The sequence below is a fragment of the Amblyraja radiata genome, chromosome 37 (genome assembly GCF_010909765.2).
Source record: "Amblyraja radiata isolate CabotCenter1 chromosome 37, sAmbRad1.1.pri, whole genome shotgun sequence".
In the NCBI taxonomy this organism is placed as follows: Eukaryota; Metazoa; Chordata; class Chondrichthyes; order Rajiformes; family Rajidae; genus Amblyraja; species Amblyraja radiata.
The window spans coordinates 14,612,927-14,638,773 of record NC_045992.1 but is presented as its reverse complement, the minus strand read 5'-3'; the positions used below and the strand labels follow the sequence as shown (position 1 = coordinate 14,638,773).

Below are 25,847 nucleotides of genomic sequence, written 5' to 3'. Positions count from 1 at the left end.
GGCCGCCCGGCCAAACTTAGCAATCGGGGGAGAAGGGCCTTGGTCAGCGAGGTGACCAAGAACCTGATGGTTACTCTGACAGAGCTCCAGAGTTCCTCTGTGGAGATGGGAGAACCTTCCAGAAGGACAACTATATCTGCAGCACTCCACCAATCAGGCCTTTATGGTAGAGTGGCCAGACGGAAGCCACTCCTCAGTAAAAGGCACATGACAGCCCGCTTGGAGTTTGCCAAAAGGCACCTAAAGGACTCAGACCATGAGAAACAAGATTCTCTGATCTGATGAAACCAAGATTGAACTCTTTGGCCTGAATGCCAAGTGTCATGCCTGGAGGAAACCAGGCACCGCTAATCACCTGGTCAATACCATACCTACGGTGAAGCATGGTGGTGGCAGCATCATGCTGTGAGGATGTTTTTCAGCGGCAGGAACTGGGAGACTAGTCAGGATAGAGGGAAAGATGAACGGAGCAAAGTACAGAGAGATCCTTGATGAAAATCTGCTCCTGAGCGTTCTGGACCTCAGACTGGGGCGGAGGTTCACCTTCCAACAGGACAACGACCCTAAGCACACAGCCAAGACAACGCAGGAGTGGCTTTGTGACAAGTCTGTGAATATCCTTGATTGGCCCAGCCAGAGCCCGGACTTGAACCCAATTGAACATCTCTGGAGGGACCTGAAAACAGCTGTGTATCGACGCTCCCCATCCAACCTGACAGAGCTTGAGAGGATCTGCAGAGAAGAATGGGATAAATTACCCAAATGCAGGTGTGCCAAGCTTGTAGCGTCATACCCAAGAAGACTTGAGGCTGCAATCACTGCCAAAGGTGCCTCAACAAAGTACTGAGTAAAGGGCCTGAGCACTTATGTAAATGTAATATTTCAGTTATTTCTTTTTATTACTTTGCAAAAAATTCTAAACACCTGTTTTCACTTTTTTATTATGGGGTATTGTGTGTAGATTGATGATTTAAAAAAAAGAATTTAATCCATTTTAGAATAAGGCTGTAACGTAACAAAATGTGGAAAAAGTGAAGGGGTCAAAATACTTTCTGAAGGCACTTAATGAAATCCTGACATTCAAATTTTGATTTCTGAAAGCCATCATGCGTTGCATGGTTCATGGTCCTTATGAACATAAATTTTCAAGTAGATAATAATTAAAACAGAATGGCTGATTAACGAAACTCGTATATCGGCAGCAAGCATGCAAATTGCTGGGCAGATCTATCTTGTTAATGGCTGAAAACTTTGATTGGGGTTGGCCTAATTAAGAGAAAGATGCACACTAGGCCAGTTTTCTGAAAGTCACCTTGCTTATACATTTCTATAGATCAGCATATGAGTCAGCGAATGAAACATGCCAGTAGCATTTAAATTGATAACCTGCTTTAGGAAATCAATGTGGATTGTGAAACATATTACTGATAGTGTATCAGGGTACATGGGACAGGCTTGTTCATTGAGTGAATAGGCTAGAAACATTCTCTGGGACCCTCTCGATGAGTTGTCTCGTGCTGCTTTCCATTTGATGACCTACAGGCACTGACAGGGGCTGAGAAATGAAGCTGCCCAAAATGCAACTTTCAATGAAATGAGCAAAATTCCAATTGAACCAATATATATTGTTTTAGTTGTTAATGAATAACAAATGTATTCTGTGGAGGTACTTGACATGATCATCAAATTAGATGCATTCTTCATTGTTTTTCTGATCAATTCTATCTGCTTCTTCTGTAGTGTTTAAGAGCAGTCCTGAAGTTGATGTCCGAATGTTGGGCCCCTAATCCAGCTTCTCGATTGACAGCACTAAGAGTGAAGAAGACACTTGCCAAAATGGTGGAATCTCAAGACATCAAGATCTGATCAAGCCACTCCATAGCTGACATTATTGCTCCAGAGGGGCAGGGACATGTGGTGTGTGATCAGAGAGCTGGGCATTTGTTTGCCCCAAACCCTTCTTCGCACCGTACTAGATAGGCTGCTAACGAGGATCTATTGAATTCAGGAGTGTTTCATGCATGTCGTAAGTGTGAGAAGAAAGGACTTCCATGCCATCCTTCAGATCGGACAGCAAAATGTTGTAAAGATATAAGACTCCAAATCGATGCTGTTGAAGCATCTTAAACTTCCTTGGATTTCTACGCATCGCTGACTATTTTTGTGCTCTGTAACCCAGAGTGGAATGTTGATCGCTGGCCCTTTGTGAACCCTAACTGTGGTGTCGCACAGCCAGGAGATGGTGCTTTCTGTGAAAGCCTCTATCCGAATAACTTTGCAAAACTGTTGCTGAGATTTTAAATAGTTGCTTTTCCTCTACCTGTAAATGGGGTCTGCCTGGTTCTCTTGGGCCCTAAGGCCATAATAGATATCCCCCCGTTTCTAGTCCAAAGTCTTGTTGAATTAGGTTGGCGTTTGCAAGAACTTTGAGAATACTCACTTCACAGAGCAAGCTTCTGCTGGTGCCAGGCACGAAATGCAATGGTGAGCTTTTCTCCCTTTATCCAGCTTGCTGTGTCTGCAGCTCGCTCCACTGCCCAGAGTGCACATGATCGGCTACAGACTCAGCGTTTATTGATTCCACAAAACACATGTTTTTTCTTTTTAACTCTAACTCCTTTCTTCCATAAACATTCACTTATCTTCTCCTGCATAACATAGTAAGAGCCTTGAATTGGTTATTTCTGTTAGCTGTCCAAATTCTTACAAAACTTGGATCAACCTTGTAATGGATAGAAAGGTATGTTTTATGTTGGAAATAGATAGCCATTCTCTCCGTTTTGTTCATTGTATTCTCCCAGAGTATTAAATAATGATTGTGTGCCCTTGGTTAAAACATCATATCTTAGTTTGTTCTCATTATCTGTACCTGAAAGCATAGATTGACAGAGGATCACCATTTTAGACTACAGAGTACTTTCTCTTGCAAAGTCTGGCATCACTACGATTCTGCTACTACTCTATTACTGGTAGAATAAAGGTGAATTGCAGTTGTGATAATCTACTCAAATTGGTAGGGAGAGGAATTGCTCTTCTATTATAACAATTCGTATTCTTACATCGGTGTAGCAGGCACAAGTGAAATTCTGCATCTTTTCAATGACATTCAGCGGAGGCAATAGGTTCTGCCACCATTTTCTAAAGCTGTGCCAGTCTAAGTTCAGTTTCAAAAAGTGATCGCAGCCAGTGGCATTGCATGTATTTATTTTTATGAGGATGAATTACCACTGCTGAGAACTCTGAACAATCTTACTATGTCCCATAATCTGCAAACGTACTCACTTCCCATTTTAAAGGCTTGGTTTTACTTTGTCCTCATTCCACACCAGCAGCGACTGTTGGAAGGAGAGTTCCCAGAGAAAACACTCGAAGCAGTGAAGTGTTGGTTTATTTAAAATAATGTATTGTCAATTCATTTGAGTAATTCCAAAGCATATTCGTGTATTGATGAATTTAGTAATTGTATTAATAGTGGCTGTCTATTGTACCAGATTCTTGAATGCCTCCGTCTTGTAAATGTATGTAACATAATGTTTATATTTTGTGTAGTATGGCTGATGATAGCTTGCAAGCTTTTCATGTAAATCTGATAGCCAAAGTAGGGCTTGAAGCTTTTTTTTTCTCTGGCAAGAGGGATGTTGAAGATACAGTGCGATCCATTCATATAAACAGGATTGATTTTGTTACACGCTACGCAGAGTTATACATCTGCATTCCTTGGTTCTCATGTTTGCCTTGAATTTGAAAGATATGGTATCATGTTGAATGTTTTTAGACAATTGTGATCTCCTGCCCATCTATAATAATGTTATATGCTCAGCCCCAGCTTCTGATGCCTTGCATCAGAGGTGATACATTCATGCCCAAGAGCAGGAAAGGCCCATGTTATTATTAGTGCTTTTTAAAAAAAAATTTGAGACTTGCCAATGGGCTCCTTTTTGGGAACGTGAATTGAAATAGTTTTTATCATTTTTAATGCTGCAGGAATTCACCGACTGCTGAAATGTTTTAAACTTTCGAGAAGAATGAATGATTGGAATTTAAAAAAAAGGTGAATAGCACTGCCTGGCCCAGTCAACACTGTGCTATCCGAATCATCTGTTATTTTACAACAGATAATAATGCTTTTCACTAATTCCATTTCTTGAAACATTCTTAAAACATTATCTCATTGAGGTGCATCCAGTCCATCAAATACTGGAGATAATTAGACAACAGTATTTTTTTTGTAATGGAAATTTAACAAGGCCAAGAAAACCTGGAAGATAGGGTGGGATCTGAAACTTCTGTCTATTCCTGTTAGATACTCCTGTCTTTCAAACAAAGTCATGTGAATCAGGTTGTTTTAAAGAAAGTGTTTTTAATGATTGTGCCTTTTTATGTTGTTAAATCAGCCTGCCTTTATTTTTATTTAAAGAAAAGGAAGGGAGACTTGCCAGTCCAGCGTGTCATCCAAAAAATGTCTTATTGTAGCATAGACAAAATGACGAATCAGAATATTTTGAAATCATTTAGTCAGCATATTTGTACATAGCAAATGGACAGACAAGTAAGGATTAAAGCAATGATAGTACTCTAAACAAAATGGTCACATTAAACTAAGCGTAAAGATTTATAAACCTATTTTGTACAGCATCTGGTAAAAGGTGCCTTATTACGTTTCCCACAGATTACTTTGCAAGAGGTACATCATGTACACAGATTATGTCCTGTATCTGAATATTAAGTAAATAACATTATTTTAGTACAGAGTTGGTCTATTGGCTATGCTTATTTGTTTTACTACCCTTGTTAGATGAGGTGGAAATGACTGGACTGACTGCTCAACTGCTGTAAGATGTGTGGAAATCCATCCTGACTGAAAGATTTAATGTGTTATCCATGACATATCTTTCGCTGAGTTAAGCATGAACAAAAAGCTCAAGCAATATAAAAACCTAGGGGACAACTTAAAATTGTTAAAACGACGTTATTCGTCTTCGTTTTACTTGCCAGCTCCTATAATATTTTTCAGACTGTCCTGTTGAACTTGTTTAACTACACAGTCTTGGAATTTTTGCCGACTTAAAAAAAAATCAGTTTATTATTAAATCCTTGAAGGAGACCCTCCCCCACTCAGCGATATTATTTTATCTTGCTGAACTTGTTGTTCTTCAGATTGAATTCACTGTCCTTTCTCATTGAATGTGCCCAAGGTTGGTCTCGCTGGAATGTAGTGCTGATTGCAGGCCTGGCTTGTGAGTAACACTAAATTCTTCATCAACAAGATAGTCGGAGACCACGACATCCTTGCTATGAATGGGGAATCAACCATTCAACCTACAAGCTCCATACTCCCAATATTGCTCAACTACCAAATTGCTTCTCCTCTCGGTTGCACAAATATCTGGGAGTGGCAGGAATAAAAGAGGCAGATTTAGCTAAATCAGGAGTGGTTAACCGAGGGAAGGTGAATGTTGGGTCAAGCCACAAATCATTTTCTTAGTCTGGCAGTATATCTAACATTTCCTGCTTCAGTGTGCTTCAAATAAATGCTTTTGATTCCTTGTTAGAATGTAATGCAAGTGATTAGGAAGTGTTTGACACCGCTGGGCCTGTACTCGCTGGAGTTTAGAAGGATGAGGGAGGACCTCTTTGAAACTTACCGAATAGTGAAAGGCTTGGACAGAATGGATGTGGAGAGGATGTTTCCACCAGTGGGAGAGTCTAGGACTAGAGGTCATAGCCTCAGAATTAAAGGACATTCCTTTAGGAAGAAGATGAGGAGGAATTTCTTTAGTCAGAGGATGGTGAATCTGGTGGAATTTATTGCCACAGAAGGCTGTGGAGGCCACCAATGGATATTTTAACGGCAGAGATAGATAGATGATTAGTACGGCTGTCTGGAGTTATGGGGAGAAGGCAGGAGAATTGGGTTAGGAGGGAGGGATAGATCAGCCATGGTTGAATGGCGGAGTGGACTTGATGGGCCGAATGGCCTAATTCTGTTCCTATTACATGACCTGAAGAGAAATGGGTGCATTGATCAGATTCGCTGATGGCTAGTAATTGGAAGTGTTTATGAGTACAGAGAATAGGAGGGAATCTTACTAACTTACACCCAGAGTTCTGTGACCTAGAAACTAAAATGTTCTTGTGTATAATTTATCTATATCGCACATTGACAGTAAAAGCAAACCACACTCGTGCAGTTTGGATTTTTGTGCTGGTATCATGCTGTGTGAATAGAATTCACTTTTTATTACTGCAATTATCCATATTTGTGTAACATGCAGGTACTATTGCAACGTTTAAGAAATATTTGGACAGCTACATGGATAGGACAGGTGTGGAGGGATATGGGCCACATGCGGGTAGGTGGAACCAATGTAGATGGGGCAAGTTGGGACGAAGGGCCTGTTTCCTCACTGTAAGACTCTATCTCACTCATCTGCTGTCCATCTTGGAAATGTGAGCCAATGAATTTGCAGGACAGTGAAAATGTGCAACCTTGGACTACTTTTGTCTCCCAAGACCTGACCAAGTCTAGTGAGCTGAAGGCTGTAGTTTCTGAAGTGGAAGCCTCCAACAGTGACTTCTATTGAATGTTATTTTCTGGACTGGGAGAATAATCTTATGTTTTAAATAAAAGAAACCCTCCAAATGTTGTCTCTGGAGGAGTCCGTTGAATGACAAGACCTTGGGTCACCTCTACCCACACATGCTGTCCTTTGTGGAGCTCCACCAAGGTGTAGCTCCAGACCCAGCTGCCGTGCTGCTGCTGCTGCTGCTGCTGCTGCTTGTGTATGCTCCTCTGGAGCTTGCCATCAACCAAAAGAAAACCAAGACCGGGCCCCTGGCCAAACTCCACAGTCACCACAAACATGTAGACGCCTTTGAGGGGAGCTTTGAAATGACCCTTTTCCTGTGAATAGCAATCGCCGTAGTTCAGAAGTATCTGGTCAAATTTCAATATCTTGGTAGACTCAGAAGCGTTGGACAGTCCCACGAAAAATGCAGCCAGGAATTCTAAACAGACAAGAAGCGAAAACAAGTTAAACCCAAGCATTTCAATACCATTGGACACATAGTTTAGTTTAGTTTAGAGATACTGCGCGGAAACAGGCCCTTCGGCCCACCGAGTCCGCGCCGACCAGCGACACTGCCCACTAATGCTATCCTGCAACACACTAGGGACAATTTACTATTATACCAAGCCAATTAACCTACAATCCTGTATGTTTTTGGAGCGTGGGAGGAAACTCGAGATCCCGGATGAAAACCCACGCAGGTGAGGGGGAGAAAGTACAATTGCAGACAGCATCCGTAGTCAGGATCGAACCCGGGACTCTGGCGCTGTAAGTCAGTAACTCTACTGCTGTGCTACTTGGAGAACTTTGTTCTTTAACACATATACACACTGATAAATGTTGAAGGAAAGGGAGATGGGAGATATTTATCAGGTTGGGCAGTAATAGCACACGCTGGAATAACATAAAACATTAGTTTGTGTAAAGATCTGGGCTCTCCATTACAGGAAAGATGTGGAGACTTTGGAGAGGGTGCTGTGGAGGTTTACCGGAATGCTGCCTGGATTAGACCGTTTCAGTTTCAGGGAAAGGTTGGAATAGACCTGGATTGTTTTCCCTGGAACATCGGAGGTTGAGGGGAGGCTTGATAGACGTATATAAAATGATGAGAGGCATAGAATGGGTAGACAGTCAAAACCTTTTTTCCAGGATGGAAAAGTCCAACGCAAGAGGGCACAGCTATAAGGTGAGAGGGGGGAAAGTTATTTATACAGAGAGTGGTCGGGGTCTGGAACACGCTACCGGTGGTGATGTTGGAGGCTGATGGGTGAGAAGCTTTTTGATAGGTATGTGGGAGTGCAGGGAATAGAGGGATATGGATCTCGTGCAGTTTAAGTTGCCATCATGTTCAGCACAAGCACTGTGGGCCAAAGACCATTCCTGTACTGTACTGTTTTATTGGCCACTGTCAGCCTCTCGTTCTGGTCATCTCACAGTGGGAGCTCATGAAAGCACTAATAGCCCTGTCCCACGGTACGAGTTCATTCCAAGAGCTCTCCCGAGTTTAAAAAAAATCAAACTCGTGGTAAGCACCGAGAATGAACGTAGCGGGTACGTCGGAGCTCCGGGACGTCTCTTAGCGGCTTGTAACGCTAACGGCAGGTACTCGGGAAGACTCGCTAACGGCAGGTAAGCACGGGAAGACTTGTGAAGATTTTTCAACATGTTGAAAAATGTCCACGAGAGCCCCGAGTACCGACGAGTGGCCATTACCGTAAATCTCCCGAGTTCGAATCGGGGTAAACTCGGGAGAGCTCTTGGAACGAACTCGTACCGTGGGACAGGGGGTTACGACTTTTCACAAGCGATTCATGACGATATTGCCAAAGCTGAATATTTTTAGTTTGGAGGAGAGTCTGGTCTGGTTTGGCTGGGTGGGGATCAGCAGACTGGTTCCGGCTGGTGATGGCAAGACCATATGAGGAGAGATTATGTTGAGAATAGATTTATATTCCCTGGAGTTTAGAGGAATGAAATAAAATCGACTTGACAACTTACAAAATTCTGACAGGGCTAGACAGTCTGGCTGCATGGAGGACATTTCCCCTCGGCAGGTCAGGCCGATCTAGAACGGGGGGGGGGGTCACAGTCTAAGATAGACGGTAACAGATTTAGAATTGAAATTATCTAAAAGATCTACACTCAGAGGATGGAAGGTGAGTGAAATTTGAAGCCTTTGAAGTGAACTGTGGAGGCCAAGTGCTGAATATATTTGAGGAGATACATATATTTCCCGATGCAAATGGTTTCAAAGTGTATGGGAGAGAGTGGGAACATGGCGATGAGATAGACAATCAGCCATGATCATAATGAATGGCAGATCTGGCTCAAAGGGCTGAATGGATTCACCCTTCAGTCTATGTTACTTTCCTGGAGATGGGGCATGTTGGTCAGCATGAAGAAGTTGGGCCAAAGGACCTGTGTGTGACTGAGGCAAGGGAGAGATTTAATTGTGACATGTGGAAATTGTGAGAGACCTAGACAAAATGAACAGGAAAGATTTAAGGTAGACAAAAATGCTGGAGAAACTCAGCGGGTGAGGCAGCATCTATGGAACGAAGGAAATTTGAGGAAGGACATTCTTGCTATTGAGGGAGTGCAGCGTAGGTTTACAAGGTTAATTCCCGGGATGGCGGGACTGTCATATGCTGAGAGAATGTAGTGGCTGGGCTTGTACACTCTGGAGTTTGGAAGGATGAGAGGGATCTCATTGAAACATATAAGATTGTTAAGGGTTTGGACACGCTAGAGGCAGGAAACATGCTCCCGATGTTGGGGGAGTCCAGAACCAGGGGCCACAGTTTAAGAATAAGGGGTAAGCTATTTAGAACGGAGACGAGGAAACACTTTTTCTTGCAGAGAGTTGTGAGTCTGTGGAATACCCTGCCTCAGAGGGTGGTGGAGGCAGGTTCTCTGGATGCTTTCAAGAGAGAGCTAGATAGGGCTCTTAAAAATAGCGGAGTCAGGGGATATGGGGAGAAGGCAGGAACGGGGCACTGATTGGGGATGATCAGCCATGATCACATTAAATGTCGGCACTGGCTCGAAGGGCCGAATGGCCTACTCCTGCACCTATTGTCTATAGTCTATTGAAATAGGCAACGTTTCTGCCGAAACGTTTCCTTCGCTCCATAGATGCTGCCTCACCCGCTGAGTTCCTCCAGCATTTTTGTCTACCTTCGATTTTCCAGCATCTGCAGTTCCTTCTTAAACAGGAAAGATTTACTTCCCTTAAATCAATAAACCGATGGCATAGATTTAAGTTAATTGAAGGAAAGTTTAGAGGAAGATATGTTTTGCCTTTCTGCAGTCCATGGAGGCAGGCATCCTCATCATATTTAAAAGCTACCTGCAAGAGTCATAACTTTTAGGATAACAAACCAAGAGGAAGTGAGATAAACCTCAAACAAATCCTTCTCATTGTTTGGAATGAGCATTTGTTGCTTAGATTTCCTGACTTTCAATTACATAGAACAAACAGCTGGAGAACAGCCTAAGAACAGGCTCTTCAGCTCACAATGTCTCGGCCAAACATGATGTTAAATCGGGCTCCTCCTCCTCCTTTTTCCTTTCTTCTCCCCGCCTCCCCCCCACCCCCTATCAGTCTGAAGAAAGGTTTCGGCCCGAAACGTTGCCTATCTCCTTTGCTCCATAGATGCTGCTGCACCCGCTGAGTTTCTCCAGCAGTTTTGTGTACCATAAATTAAACGAATCTGTGTCTGCATATAATCCCCATCACTCCACTCCCTGCATAATTCATGTGCCCATCTAAACGCTTCTTCAACACCACTATAGTATCTGCTTCCACCATCACCCCACTGTGCCAGTGAATCTTAAATACCCTGTTAGAGAGTAGATTGAACCAATGTAGGCATGCATTCAGCCTAAAGAGCAAGTGGAAAGCATTTTATCGGGATGCATCACAGCACAGTTTGGGAACAGCTCCATCCATGATAGCAAGATATTACAGAGTTGTGGACGTAATCCAGACAATCTCGCAAACCAACCTCCCTTCCATTGACTCCATTTACATTGCACACTGCCTTGGCCAGGCCACCAGCATAAACCAAGGACAATCTCACCCCGGTCACTCCCTCTTCTCCCCTCTCCCATCAGGCAAGAGGCACAGAAGTTTGGAAACACACACCTCCAGATTCAGAGACAGTTTCTTCCCATCTGTTATCAGGCTACTGGAATGTCCTCCCATCAGCTGGAGTGCGGTCCTGACCTTCCACCCACCTCACTGGAAACCATTGAACTATCTTTAATCGGACTTTAACTCGCAGTAGGCCTTATACCTTTTATCCTGTATCTCTGCATTGTGGATGGCTTGATTGTAATCATGTACATTCTTTTCACTGACTAGATCGCACGCAACAAAAATGGTTTTCACTGCACCACGGTACACGTGACAATACTAAATTAAACTAAGAACGTTTTGTTGGGGAAAGATTCTAGCGAGTCGTACTCAGAGGTTAGAGAAGGATTAATCGTGTGATAAATACCTGCCGCAGACGTACTCACCCTGCACAGTTGGAGTGCTCTTGTCATGGTTTAAAGTCGAAGCATTTCTGTAATCCCCCAGATGCTTGTTCGTGTGGTGACCTTCCCTCTGGTGTTTTCTCATTCGCTTTAAGCCCAAGCCACCTCGTCCTGTACGGGATGTCCCGTTAGAAACCCTGTCTGTGTGGCCAGTGAACCTGTGAAACTCTGTGACGTGACCATCCAGAAACTGTTTCAGAGATGATACATCAAACTCCAGAGCCTCCACGGACTTTGTGAACCGTTCCTTCATTTGCCCCAAGCTCCTATTGTAGTAATTGTCCATGGAATTACACTGGGATTCCAATGTAATCAGTCTCAAATTCAACATCTCAATATCTTTTTCTCTGAATGATATTTTGCTGGTGTTAGATTGTAAACCATTCTGTTTCTCTTCCATTGCCTCGTGCTCCAGTTCCATGAGTTTACGACCATCTGTATCATCTATTTCTGAAGAGCTTTCTGCTTCTTCAGCCCCAGTCAAGTCTCTTGTTCCTTCAAGCAACTGCAACTTGAAGTTGATGCTTTCCAAAATCATTTTCTGATCCGCAAGTTCGTTCTCTGTTTCATTTAGGACTTGATACAACGTGTTCATGGAAAGCAGCTGGGGTTTGGTCGCACCGTCCGATGTAATCTCCAAGATGTCTTGTTCCAACAAACTTTCCAGGATTACAGTGTGCCTCAATGCATCCTCCAAAAGGGAATTGAATGAGCTGTTTAGATACTTCATGCGGGAATCCATGATGCCATCAAATTTTTTCAGGTTGCCAATGTCTTCCATGATCATTGAGGAATCCTTCTGGAGTTTGAAGATGTCTTCCGTTAAAATGCTGTGCTTTTCATCCAGCAGGTACTGGAAGTCCTGAAATTGTTGACGGATTTGTTGCAAAGCCATGAAGAGATCCTGCACTGAATCATTGAAGTTGTTGCTGAGTTCGAGCTCTTGCTGCTTGACGTATGTCAGATCGAAGTGCATTTTGTCCATAAAGTCACTGGCATTTCTCAGGTTATCGAGAACCAAGCTATAATCCACGAGTAGTTTCTGACAGTCGCAGAGCTGCTCATCCTCCGGCATGCCGTACAACAGCTGGCTCAACTCTTTTACTTTGTTGTCGAGTCTAGAAATATGTTCACTCTGCCCTGATCTTTGATGGGTAAAGGACACATTCAGCCCCAAAATAGCTTCCATAAACCCTCGGCGGGTCTCATTCAGTTTTTGATTCATTTCTCTCTCAAGTCCAGCCACCAGTTGGGCACAATTTGCCTCCTGCTTCTCCAGCTTGTGTTGAAACGCAGCAACCTGCTTGGATGAGGGAGCACACATTCCACACGTTAAATTAGTTAGATTGCTTGAATGAATCTGAAGAGCGATGCTCAGTTTATCCAAGACTTCTTTTGTCATTCCCACGTCTTGGTGCACTGCCTTCGAGTTGCACGCTGGACATGGTTTTGGTCCTTGGAGTTCAGCAGTCTTTGCGATACTTTCATTTAAAGTGAATATCTCCAGCCAAAGTCTATCCTGGTCTTTCCTCAATTCAGCTGTGGAGTTATTGAGAAGATGTGATTTCATCTGGATCATCTTCTGGCTGCGTTTGATCTTCAGGTCGGTCTCGGTCTTTATAATTGTCATGTTGTGGTCGAGGGTAACTCTATGAGCATGCAGTTCCTTGTCAATTTCCCATTGTTGTCCTTTCAACTTGTCTTCCATTTTCCGTAGCTGTTCACTGTTTTCGTCGAGTTTCAGCTTTAACTTGGTGCCCAATTCCTCGAGTTCCGTTTGGCGTTCCGAGAGCTTGCCGTGCTTTCGCCTGTCGGTCTCTACGTCGTGTGATAAGTTGAAGACCTTGTCGGACAGGACCTGTAGGCTGTCATTGAAGCTCGCCCACACTGAATGATGATGCTGTCGCAAGAAGCCTTCAACGTAAGTCTTTACCATATCCTCAAGGGCTGGTAATTCTGCCAAAGTAAAACCAAAAAACAAGATTTAATATGGAGACACAAGAATCCGCAGATGCTGGAAACTCCAGCAAAACACACAAAGGTTGAATGACCATGTATTGAACCAACAAATATTTTCAGAATGTTTAAGAAGGAACTGCAGATGCTGGAAAATCGAAGGTAGACAAAAGTGCTGGAGAAACTCAGCGGGTGCAGCAGCATCTATGGAGCGAAGGAAATAGGCAACGTTTCGGCCCGAAACCCAGAAGGGTTTCGGCCCGAAACGTTGCCTCTTTCCTTCGCTCCATAGGTGCTGCTGCGGGTTTCTGCCAGAAACGTAGCCTATTTCCTTCGCTCCATAGATGCTGCTGCACCCGCTGAGTTTCTCCAGCACTTTTGTCTACCTCCAAATATTTTCACAAACTTGAGCGAACAAGCTGGTAATTTAGAACGAAATTCCGAAGAGATGGATCTCAGATGGGTGGATCTCATGTTGGACTGAACAAATAATACAGAGGATGAACAATGAAATATAGTCTTGGCAACGATAGACACAAAAAGCTGGAGTAACTCAGTGGGACAGGCAGCATCTCTGGAGAGAAGGAGTGAGTGACGTTTCGGGTCGAGACCCTTCTTCAGGCTGCCTGTCCCGCTGAGTTACTCCAGCTTTTTGTGTCTATCATCGGTCCATCTATCTAGGGAGGGTGAGGGGGAGGAGGAACTGGATACAAGCAAAGACCGGTGTTCTTCCAAAACACGATGCAATGGATGAGGTTAGAGGAGGGGCACTTCTGTCTCACCCGGGGGAAGAAAGGTTAGAAAAGGGAGTTAGGAATTGGAGACTAGGGAGAGCAATGGTTAAGCTTTCACAGCTCTGGAGACATGCAGTCCATTGGACTGGAGCAAAGGCAACATAAAGGATCTTCTGAGAAAGACATCTCCAGCGACCATAGTAGAACACAAGGACTTTCGAAGTATGAGTCCAGACAAAAGCACTTTATACAGTGAGTTCCTTTCTCTGGAGCAATGAAGATATCAGGGCGACACACAGGGGCGCAGCTGGTAGAGTCACTGCCTCACGGCACCAGGGACCCGGGTTTGATCCTGACCTCGAATGCTGTCTGTGTGGAGTTTGTACGTTCTGCCTGTGACTGTGTGGGTTTCCTCCAGGTGCTTCAGTTTCCACCTACATCCCAAAGACGTGCAGGTTTCTAGGTTAATTGGCCCTGTGTAAATTTCCCCCATTGTGTGTAGGGAGCGGGGTAACATAGAACTAGCATGATCGATGGTCGGAATGGACTCGGTGGGCCGAAGGGCTTGTTTTCATGCTGTATCTCTAAACTAAAACTAAACTAAATTCACGGATTGAAAGGCAGGAGTGAGTAGATGCAAGGAACTGCAGTTGCTGGTTTACAAAAAGAAGACACAGAATACTGGAGTAACTCTGTGGGTCAGAGAGCATCTCTGGAGAACATGGATAGGTGACGTTTTGGGTCAGGAGGTGCTGACTTGAACCTCTGATGACATTGGTCTTGTACTTCAACGTAATGGTTGCAGTAACATCAAGATACTTTAGGGGGCAGTGTCCTCAAGGGAACCTGACAGCACTCTCCAAGGTAAACACTAAGGGCTGGAGTAACTCAGGTGAAACAATGGGGCGAGGTTGGCACAACTGGTAGAACCGCTGCCTCACAGACAGCGCCAGAGACCCGGGTTCAATCCTGACCGGGGGCGTTGACTGTGCGGAGTTTGCACGTTCTCCCTGTGACAAGGCGTTCCTCCGGGTGCTCCGGTTTCCTCCCACATCCCAAAGACATGCGGGTTTGTAGGTCAATTGGCCTCAGTACATTTGCCCCCTAGTGTGTCGGGAGTGGATGAGAAAGTGGGATAACAGGGAACTGGTGTGAAGGGGTGATCGATGGTCTCCATGGTGGCTGAAGGGCCTGTTTCCATTGTTGTATCTCTAAACTAAATAAAACATTGAGATGGCAGCTCGTCAAGCTGTTTCCACCGTGCCACCAGGCTGTGGTGACTGGGATGTTATTAACTAGGTATTCATTTCTGTTTTCCAGGCGCACACTGGCCAAGAAGAGGTGTAGCAACAACACATTCCTTGAGGAAATGAGGTCAGGCAGTGCGAGCCCGCCTTATCCTGAATACCCACAATCCTAGAATCAATGGTTTAATGTTCCCAGCTTCCGCCAAGCAGCCTGGAGCAAATATCCTATAGCGAGCAAGATAGACCACTCGACGAAAAAGACATAGTACGGTCATGGGCAGATTCATGGGTAAATTTCGGCCCCATTTCCGTAACCGGCTTCCGTCTCCGCACCAAAGATCCCATAGGATACTAGTGCGGAGACGGAAGCCGGTTACGGAAACATCCTCGTAAAAATAAAAGTTCTTTGGTAAAAATCTTCTCCTCATTTTCAGAATTATAATTTATTAACACAAACTGTTCCCCCGCAACGCTTATTACACTGCGAGTCGGGTCGGGTTACTGAAATGGATGAAAAAATGGCCCACGTTCCGCTCGGTTGCGTACTACACGTCAGCCCATTGCATTTAGCAGGAGTGGTCTATCTTGCTCCGCCATAGGATCTTTGGTCTGGAGGAGATCCACACACAGGGGTGTCCAAGGTTGAAGACCTTCATAAGTTCACAAATGAAAGAAGCAAAATAAGGCCATTCGGCCCATCAAGTCTACTCCGCCGTTCAATCATGGCTGATCTATCTTTCCCTCTCAACTCCATTCTCCTGCCTTCTCCCCTTCTCAAAGAAGGGTCTCGACCCAAAACGTTCTCTCCAGAGATGCTACCTGTCTCGCTGAGTTACTCCAGCATTTTTGTCTATCTTCGGTTTAAAACAGAAACTGCAGTTCCTTCCCACACACTTCTCCCCATCACCCCTGACACCCGGACTGATCGAGAATCTGTCAATCTCTGCCTTAAAAATATCCAGTGACTTGGCGTTCAATGAATTGAATTGAATTGAATGCCTTTATTGTCATTCAGACCTTACGGTCTGAACGAAATTTCGTGCCTGCAGTCATACATACAATCATACAATAATAAACAACAATAAACACAAATTAACATCCACCACAGTGAGTCCTCCAAGCACCTCCTCACTGTGGTGGAGGCAAAAATCTTAGGGCTGCAGTCTCTTCCCTCCTCTTCTCCCTCTGTGCTGAGGCGATTCCCCACCGGGCGATGGTACAAACAGTCCCGCGGCTCACCGAACCCCGCAAACGGGCCGGCTCAAACACCGCGGCCCGGGGTGGTCGAAGCTGCCGCCCTCCAGTCCAGTGGTCGCAGCCGCTGGCCCGCGGCTCAACCCCGGACTCAGGTCACCGCCGCCAGAACGCCGTCCCAGCCACCGGAGCACCGTTCCAGCCCCGAGCCCGATCGCCCTCACGTGAGTGCCGTTCCTCCCTCGAGCTGGGCCACTCCGACGGGAGCGCCGTTCCAGCCCCGAGCCGGGCTGCTCCGACGGGAGTGCCGTTCCAGCCCCGAGCCGGGCCGCCCTCACGGGAGCGAGCCCAGTGCAAGTCCTGACTGGCTCTGCCTCCGGAGTCTCGAGGTCACCAGCTCCGCCATCAGGCCTCAGCGCAGACGGAGGCAGAGAAGGGGGATACGATAAAAAAGTCGTATTCCCCCGAAGAGAGAGACAGCAAGCCCCGTTTCAACCCCCCCCCCCCCCCCCCACATAAACACAACCTAAAAAACAAAAACTAACTAGACAAAACGAAAAAAAACAACATAAAAAAGTAAAGACAAACGGACTGCAAGCGAGCCGCAGCCGTTCACCAGCGCCGCCACTTCCGGTTGTCTGTAGCGATGAATTCCACAGATTCACCACCCTCTGTCTAAAGAAATTCCTCCTCATCTCCGTTGTGGAGGAACGTCCTTTCATTCTGAGGCTGTGGCCTCTAGTCCTAGACTCTCCCACTAGTGGATACATCCTCTCTATCCGGGCTTCACGCATGCCCAGCCCCTTGCCGAGATGTGTCTGATCACCACCGACCTGTTCTGCTCTCCTCTTCCTCATCTCTCGAGTGGTTCCTTTTCTTCAGCTTGCTCAGAAGGTGGTGGAGGTTGCGGGGGAAGCCAGCCGTCGTGGCGACCTGGTCCTGCTGCTGAAGCAGCTCCTGGTGCAGTCGCCGGCCCGTGGACACGGCAGGTCCCGCTGCAGTGAGAAGGAGCGATGGTAAACACACACAAACCTTACAGGCAAATGTCCACAGAGTTACTACAGAGGGAGCAAGCATGAAGTAGATGGACAATTGCTGGAGATGGACTATTATTGCCCTGAAATATTATATCTTTCCTCTTTACACATCTGCAGCTGAAGTAAATGCAGGAAGTAAATGCAGGAAATGATCGGCTGCTGAGCCTCAGGTCAGATCGACACACGGATATGGAGGATATGGATCATGTTCAGGCAGGGGAGATGAGTTTAACGGCAAGATGTTTGGCATGGATAATATGAGCCTGTTTCTGCGTTCTATACCAAAGATAAACACAAAATATTGGAGTAACTCAGCGGGTCAGGCAGCATCTCTGGAGAACAAGGATGGGTGATGTTTCGGGTCGGGACCCTTCTTCAGACTGAGAGTCGAGGAAGAGGGGAACGAGAGATATGAAAAGGTACAAAGAGCGATGTGTGGGTCACGCTACATATCTGCATTGTGTCAGAGGCCCAGGCGTTCTCCAACGGCCTAATGCCACCTTCTGTGTGTGGCCCCCAAGCATTGTTCCACTGCCATGTCCTACGCAGTCTCCGGCCACTGGCATTTACACACTTCCTCCTGTTTCCGGACCGTAGTCAACGTGTTAAATGTCGGCCGTGATACAGCTGAGCGGAACGCAACAGTCAGTATCAAAGATCCTATAGCGGAGCAAGATAGACCACTCCTGCTAAATGCAATGGGCTGACGTGTAGTACGCAACGGAGTGGAACGTGGGCCTTTTTTTCATCCATTTTAGTAACCGAACTCGCAGTGTAATCAACGTTGCGGGGGAACAGTTTGTGTTAATAAATTAAAATTCTGAAAATGAGGAGAAGATTTTTACCAAAGAACTTTTATTTTTACGATGATGTTTCCTTAACTAGCTTCTGTCTCCGCACTAGTATCTTTGCTCCGCTATGGGATCTTTGGTGCAGAGACGGAAGCCGGTTACGGAAATGGGGCCGAAAATTACCCATGAATCTGCCCATGACCGTACTACGTCTTTTTCGTCCAGTGATCTATCTTGCTCGCTGTAGGATCTTTGGTCAGTATCTGGGCTCAAGTGTTGAAAGAAGGGGTGAGGACATTGTTGAGTGTTGCACCAGGCTGGGGGGCATAATTAGTTTGTTCCATTTAACGTGTGGAGACCATTTTGTGTAGAGCACCTTGCCCCTCTGTTTACGGGAGTGTGGGAAGTCATGGATACTTGGTGTTACTGTTGTGGTTCCTGTTTGGAGCCAGCACTGGTCATTCTGGGGCAGAGGGAGGGTGGGGAGGAAATGTCCGTCACTAATATAAACAAGGCCAGGTACCGCTTCCATTGTTCTGCTAAGACATAACTTACTTGGATCGACGACCTCTTCAGTCACTTGCCCGCTCTCCGGTGCATGGCCCAGCGATGTTGCCGTGGAAACTGGGGGACAATCAACGGAACAGGTAAAACCGGGTGGAGGAACAAGGAACCGCAGATAAGACACAAAATGCTGGAGTAACTCAGCTGGATAGTCAGCATCTCTGGTGACGTTTCGAGATAGAGACCCTTCTTCAGACTGAGAGTCAGGGGAATGGGAGACTAGAGGTAGGAAAAGGTTCAGAACGAATCAGAGGCCTGCTCCAATGACCATGGAAAGGCGGAGCCCACAATGGTCCATTGTTGGCTGTGGAAGTGGTGATAAGGAAGGGATCTATGGATGCAACCAGTGGAACTGGCAGGAGAACTAGGGTGGGGGAGGGATGGAGAGAGAGAGGGAATGCAGGAGTTACTTAAAATGAGTGAAATTAAGAGTCACACTTCTGGGTTGTGAGCTGGCCAAGCGAAATATGCTGGTTTATAAAAAAGATACAAAGTGCTGGAGTAACTCAGCGGGTCAGGCAGCATCCATGGAGAACGTGGATAGGTGATGTTTTAGGCCGGGACCCTTCTTCAGACTGAGTGCGTGGAGGGGTGGGAAGGGGGTAGAGCTGGAAGTGCCAGTGAGCCCGGGAATGGTGCTGGTACATGTCGCCCCAATTATACATCAGCTCCGAAGCTGCTCTATTTGTCACACGGGCCACTGCACAGTCAAATTGTTTTTCATTGTATGCCATAAGACATAAACCATTCGGCCCATCGAGTCGGCTCGGTACCAGAGTCGCTGAATGATAAGACCAGCAGCATTTGTCGATGCCACCAGGTGGCGACATACACTGCCTCAGTTGATGCAAAACAAAGCTTTTACCTGCATCCAGCTCACCTAGGTACACGTGGCAATTGTCTTTCCCACTTTCCCTCTATTTCCCTCCTTTTCCCTCCTTTTCCCTCTTTCCCTCTTTCCCTTTCCCTCTTTCCCTCCTTCCCTCCTTCCCTCCTTCCCTCCTTCCCTCCCTCCCTCCCCCAGGAGGTTTGCACACTCCAGCCCCCATCCCCACTGTGGTTGGTGCCACCTCTGCCTACCTGTATCTTCACAGTTGGCTCCCATGTGGCCAGGGCAACACCTCCACTCCAGTGCGGTGATGATCATCTGCTTCACTTTGTACATGGGTATCAGAGCCAGCTGGTACCTGCAAGGAGAGGCCTCCACTGTTATTCTGCAGCCCGGTGGTGGGTACAACCTCGATGTGGGCACGAGCTGCCGTCACTGGGCTCGGCTTCACCCACGGGAAGGTTTGCGTTACTTTAGTTTAGAGGGAACAGCGCAGAAACAGGCCCATCGGCCCACCGAGTCCGCGCCGACCAGCGACCACCCCGTACACTAACACAATCCTATACACGAGGGACAATTTACAATTATACCGAAGCCAATTAACCTACAAACCTGGTTTGTGGGTGGAAACTGGAGCACCCGGAGAAAACCCACGCAGTTCACGGGGAGAACATACAAACTCTGTACAGACAGCACCCGTAGTCAGGATCGAACCCGGGTCGCTGGCGCTGTAAGGCAGCTACTCTACCGCTGTGCCACCGTGCGGCAAAATCCCACGAAATTCCCACCCCATCCTGGTCTGGCAGCTTCCTTTCCCAGCGGCTCCCTACTTACACAGCGTGTTGGCAGCTGCCCATTCCATTGCCGCAGGGCTCCGTGGGCCTCTGGACAAAACGCTCCACTCCGCACGAAATCACAGACGTGGACAACCTGGACTTCACGAACGCGCACCAGTTCCTGAAAGACAGATCAAGAAAGGAGTGTCAACAGTTCGACTCTGCTGTTTAGTTTGGAGATACAACGTTGAAATTGGTCCGCGCCGACCCCTGATCACCCGTACCCTAGTTCTACCCCCCCCCCACACTGGGGGCAATTTACAGAGGCCAATTAACCTACAAACCTGCGGGTGTTCTGAGGCGGGAGGAAACCGGAGTACCCGGAGAAATCCCACGCGGACACACGGAGAACGTACAAACTCCGTACAGACAGCACCCGTAGTCAGGATCGAACCCGGGTCTCTGGCGCTGTGAGGCAGAGGCTCTACCTCTGTGCCACTGTGCCGCCCCTAATGTCAGCTGACATCCTAATGCCCCTGAAGGCAGTAACTCTGATATCCTCTATTGGGTTTGGCCTGGCCAAGATTCACAACTCCAAACACTTTTTCTCACAGTGAGTGGTGAGTCTGTGGAATTCTCTGCCTCAGAGGGTGGTGGAGGCAGGTTCTCTGGATGCTTTCAAGAGAGAGCTAGATAGGGCTCTTAAAAATGGCGGAGTCAGGGGATATGGGGAGAAGGCAGGAACGGGGTACTGACTGGGGATGATCAGCCATGATCACATTGAATGGCGGTGCTGGCTCGAAGGGCCGAATGGCCTGCTCCTGCACCTATTGTCTATTGTCTATTGTTTATAATTGGTGAGCTGCAGGAGAATAAGAGGAGTTGATCGGTCTATGATAGAGATCGTGGCACAGGGAAATGAGCTGGGGAAGGGGATTAATGTGAGTGCTTGCATCGCCTTGATGGTCTGAATGGCCTCCTCCTATGTCATAAGAAAACAGAAAATATAATGCAAAATAAAGATGACTCCATCTACGCTGCCTCGGCAAGTCCACCAGCATCAACAAGGACCAGTCTCACCCCCCTCTTCTCCCCTTTCCCATCAGACAAGAGGTACAGAGGTGTGAAAACACGCACCCCTCCAGATTCAGGGACAGTTTCTTCCCAGCTGTTATCAGGCAACTGAACCATCCTCTCATTAGCTAGAGAGCGGACCTGACCTCCCATCTACCTCATTCGAGATCTTTAAACCATCTTAAATCGGACTTTATTGGATTTTACCTTGCACTAAACGTTATTCCCTTTATCCTGCAAAGGATGCTGGAAAAATGGAAGGTTGACAAAAATGCTGGAGAGAAACTCAGCGGGTGAGGCAGCATCTTTGGAGAGAAGGAATAGGCGACGTTTCGGGTCGAGACCCTTCTTCAGACTGATCTGTATCTGTATTTAAGAAGGAACTGCAGATGCTGGAAAATCGAAGGTACACAAAAAATGCTGGAGAAACTCAACGGGTGCAGCAGCATCTATGGAGCGAAGGAAATAGGCAACGTTTGGGCCCGAAACGTTGCCTATTTCCTTCGCTCCATAGATGCTGCTGCACCCGCTGAGTTTCACCAGCATTTTTGTCTACCTCTGTATCTGTACACTGGACAGCTTGAATGTAAACACGTGTAGTCTTTTCACTGACTGGATAGCATGCAACAAAAACGGTATTCACTGCACCTCGCTACACGTGACAATAATAAGCTAAACAAAGTACACTGTTAAAGTAACATAGTTAAGGTCACAGAAGCTGAAGAATTGTTCTGCATTCTGCAGTAATTGAAAAGGAATCATAGAAACATAGAAAATAGGTGCTGTAATTGTTATATGGTTATATGAGTGCAGGCAGGTGGGACTAAGGGAAAAATGTTGTTCTGCATGGACTTGTAGGGCCGAGATGGCCTGTTTCCGTGCTGTAATTGTTATATGGTTATATGGTTATATAGGTGCAGGAGTAGGCCATTCGGCCCTTCGTGCCTGCACCGCCATTTGATATGATCATGGCTGATCATCCAACTCAGTATCCTGCACCTGCCTTCTCTCCATACCCCCTGATCCCTTTAGCCACAAGGGCCACATCTAACTCCCTCTTAAATATAGCCAATGAACTGGCCTCAACTACCTTCTGTGGCAGAGAATTCCACAGATTCACCACTCTCTGTGTAAAAAAAGATTTTCTCACCTCGGTCCTAAAAGACTTCCCTCTTATCCTTAAACTGTGACCCCTAGTTCTGGACTTCCCCAACATCGGGAATAATCTTCCTGCATCTAGCCTGTCCAACCCCTTAAGAATTTTGTACGTTTCTATAAGATCCCCCCTCAATCTTCTAAATTCTAGCGAGTACAAGCCGAGTCTATCCAGTCTTTCTTCATATGAAAGTCCTGCCATCCCAGGAATCAGTCTGGTGAACCTTCTCTGTACTCCCTCTATGGCAAGAATGTCTTTCCTCAGATTAGGTTCATAATTCACGTAACAGGAAAAGCGGAGACAGCCTGCTAATGAGAGTTCCTTTTATTTATAGGCGTTTGTTTATCAGCGGTCGAGGTATTGTCGATTGCTTCTTCCAACATTTACTTACAGGACAGGCCATGGTGGAACTTGAGACTTTAGATTTTAGGGAGACAACATGGAAACAGACCCCATTACCCCACCGAGTCCATGCCAGCCAACAACCCCACGGACATGAGCACTATCCTGCACATTTGGGATAGTTTACAATTTTTACCGAAGCCAATTAAACGACAAACCTGCAAGTCTTTGGAGTGTTGGGGGTAAACTGGAGAAAGCCCATGCAGTCACTGAGAGAACGTACAAACTCCGTACTCTCCCACCTCCCTCCCCAACTTGCTCCCCCCTCACCTCACTTGGAGCAGCAGTAGGATCTCGGTGCTGGAATGAGGGGGGTGCTGAGGGTGAGGTTTGTTGCTCAGAGTGAGGGGGAGGGTCTGGTGGATTAGTCCTGGGGGTGGTGGTCTCATGTGGGGGGGGGGGGGGGGGGAATAAGGGCTTAATGCAGACTCGAGCTCTTGTGTTAGCAGAGCAGGTTTCCAAAGCTCCTCGCTGGGAGAATCACTGCCTTGTGAGCCCCATCTCAGTTTAGGTCATAAGTAATAGTAGAATTAGGCCATTCGGCCCATCAAGTCTATCCTGCCATTCAATCATTTCAGCCGCCTAATCCCATTTTCCTGCCTTCTCCCCGTAACCCTAGACGCCCATTCTAATCAAGAATGTGTCTATCTCTGCCTTAAAAATATCCACTGACTTGGCCTCCACAGCCCTCTGTGGCAATGAGTTCCACAGATTAACTACTCTCTGACTAAAGAAGTTCCTCCTCACCTCCTTTCTGCAGGAGCGCCCTTTAATTCTGAGGCTGTGACCTCTGGTCCTAGACTCTCCCACCAGTGGAAACATCCTTTCCACATCCACTCTATCTATGCCTTTCATTATTCTGTAAGTTTCAATGAGGTCTCCCCTCAACCTTCTAAACTGCAGCGAGTTGAGGCCCAGTGCCGTCAGATGCTCATCATACGCTAACCCTCTTATTCCTGGGATCATTCTTGTAAACCTCCTCTGGACCCTCTCCAGAGAGAGCCAGCACATCCTTCCTCAGATATTCCTCAGACTGACTGCGGCCTTGAATCGCGGTTCCCAGCCGTCTGATCTGTCTGTCATCTCCTTCCAGTCACTGCCGCAGTTTGCACGGACACTTTGATCTCCCCTTGTTTGTCAAACTCCGGTCCTTGAATCAAACCCTCCCGGCCCTGGCTCTCTGCTTATCCTCAGGGCTGCACTTAGTCATAGAGTCATAGAGTGTGGAAACAGGCCCTTCGGCCCAACTCGCCCACACCGGCCAACTATGTCCCAGCTACACTAGTCCCACTTGCCTGTGCTTGGTCCATATCCCTCCAAACCTGTCCTATCCATGTACCTGTCCAACTGTCTCTTAAACAATGAGATAGTCCTAGCCTCAACTACCTCCTCTGGCAGCTCGTTCCATACACCCACTACCCTCTGTTTGAAAAAGTTACCCCTCAGATTCCCATTAAATCTTTTCCCCTTCAACTTGAACCTATGTCCTCTGCTCCTCGATTCCCCTACTCTGGGTAAAAGACTCTGTGCATCTACCTGATCTATTCCTCTCATGATTTTGTACATCTCTATAAGATCTATAGTATAGTATATGTGCAGGGCTTTGCTGCGAGTTTGTTTCAATTAATGCTTATTAATTGCCTGCTCCAAGGTACAGTGTAAAGCTTTTTTTGCTTGCCAACCAGTTAGCGGAAAGATAGTACATGATTACAATCGAACCATTTACAGTGAAAAGATACGGGATGAAGGGAATAACATTGAGCGCAAGATAAAACCAGTAAAGTCCGATCAAAGATAGTCCAAGGGTCTCCAATGAGGTAGATGGTGCCTTGGTGAATGGGGGCTGCGTGGAGGAAGGTGTTACACTTACCTGACCGGTGGAGATCTGAAGGGTCCGCGTGCACTGGTGATAGTCGTCGGTCTGCGGGAGGAATGGGAGGCGGTGGTGCGGACGGAGGAGACGGGCTGGCTGGTTCCCCGCACCGTCTCATACCCCCAGCCTTCCACCCGGGTCTCCGCACCTCCTCCTCCCATCCTCACCTGCCCTTCCCCCAATCCCGCCTCGTTGCTCAAGACATCCTTGCCTCCGGTGTCGGGAGAGGCCGGGATTTCCTTCGACCAAACCGGAGCCAAAGACAAGGAAACAACGATGAATTGGAGAATCATTTTCCTCTCCGTTGAAGCTGCCAGTCCCGATCTGGGCGAGAATGAGCACGGGGTTCCTGCGAATCCCCCCCACCCCCCCCTCCCACCCCCCCACAAACCTCCCTCCCCACAGCCCTGAACGAACGGTAGCTGAAGGGAGACTCAGACCTCACCAGCCCTGTGTCCCCTGCAAGCCTCTGGGAACTAAGAGAGTCCGAGCCAGTCCACAGCCCCAAAGGAAACAGCTTGTTGTCGCTACCACCTCCACTCTGCTGAAGCTCATCAACAAGGTCAACAATCTCGGCGCAGGAAGAGGAAGTCTCCACAAACGATAAATAACTATTATTTTCCCACTGTGCTCTACATGGGGGTGGGCGGGAAGAGAGCACACAATCCGTTCCACTGGGCTTCACCGGCCCAAGGTCCAAGTGTATTTCTAGATATTGTTTGACTCCCAAGCATTTAAAAAAAAAAGGGAACTGTTTTTAGACTGTGCTGGATTTATTGTGCATTGGCCCAACAGGTGCTTCCTTCATTGTCCTTGAGTTTACAGGCAGACTGGCCGGCTACACGGAGTGTTAAAGGGCAGACAATACACAATAGGTGCAGGAGTAGGCCATTCGGCCCTTCGAGACAGCACCGCCATTCAATGTGATCATGGCTGATCATCCCCAATCAGTACCCCGTTCCTGCCTTCTCCTCATATCCCCTGACTCCGCTATCTTTAAGAGCCATATCTAGCTCTCTCTTGAAAGCATCCCGAGAACCTGCCTCCACCGCCCTTTGAGGCAGAGAATTCCCCAGACTCACAATCCTCTGTGAGAAAAAGTG

General features: G+C 46.8%; 2 protein-coding genes across 6 annotated transcripts in view; one reads left to right on the top strand and one right to left on the bottom strand.

Annotated features, from left to right (window-relative positions):
- Nucleotides 1–4,751, top strand: part of bmpr1a (bone morphogenetic protein receptor type 1A) — a 169,267-nt gene extending 164,516 nt beyond the window's left edge. For all 4 annotated transcript variants that reach the window (XM_033012670.1, XM_033012672.1, XM_033012669.1 and 1 more), the window contains one exon: nt 1,741–4,751. In XM_033012670.1, coding sequence (XP_032868561.1) covers nt 1,741–1,866 — 126 coding nt within the window. In that variant the 3' untranslated portion in view covers nt 1,867–4,751. The remainder of the gene's footprint in view (nt 1–1,740) is intronic.
- Nucleotides 4,049–25,100, bottom strand: mmrn2 (multimerin 2). Of its 2 annotated transcripts, XM_033012658.1 has the most exons (7): nt 24,742–25,100; nt 20,298–20,420; nt 19,715–19,821; nt 18,626–18,694; nt 17,076–17,237; nt 11,094–13,067; nt 4,049–7,008 (listed from the first exon to the last, which is right to left on the bottom strand). In XM_033012658.1, exons 1-7 carry the CDS (start codon nt 25,035–25,037, stop codon nt 6,614–6,616), a joined length of 3,126 nt encoding a protein of 1,041 aa, XP_032868549.1. In that variant the 5' UTR covers nt 25,038–25,100; the 3' UTR covers nt 4,049–6,613. The 2 variants fall into 2 exon arrangements, with proteins under 2 accessions (XP_032868549.1, XP_032868550.1); XM_033012659.1 differs by lacking the exon at nt 17,076–17,237.
- Between the last annotated feature and the right edge of the window lie 747 nt (nt 25,101–25,847).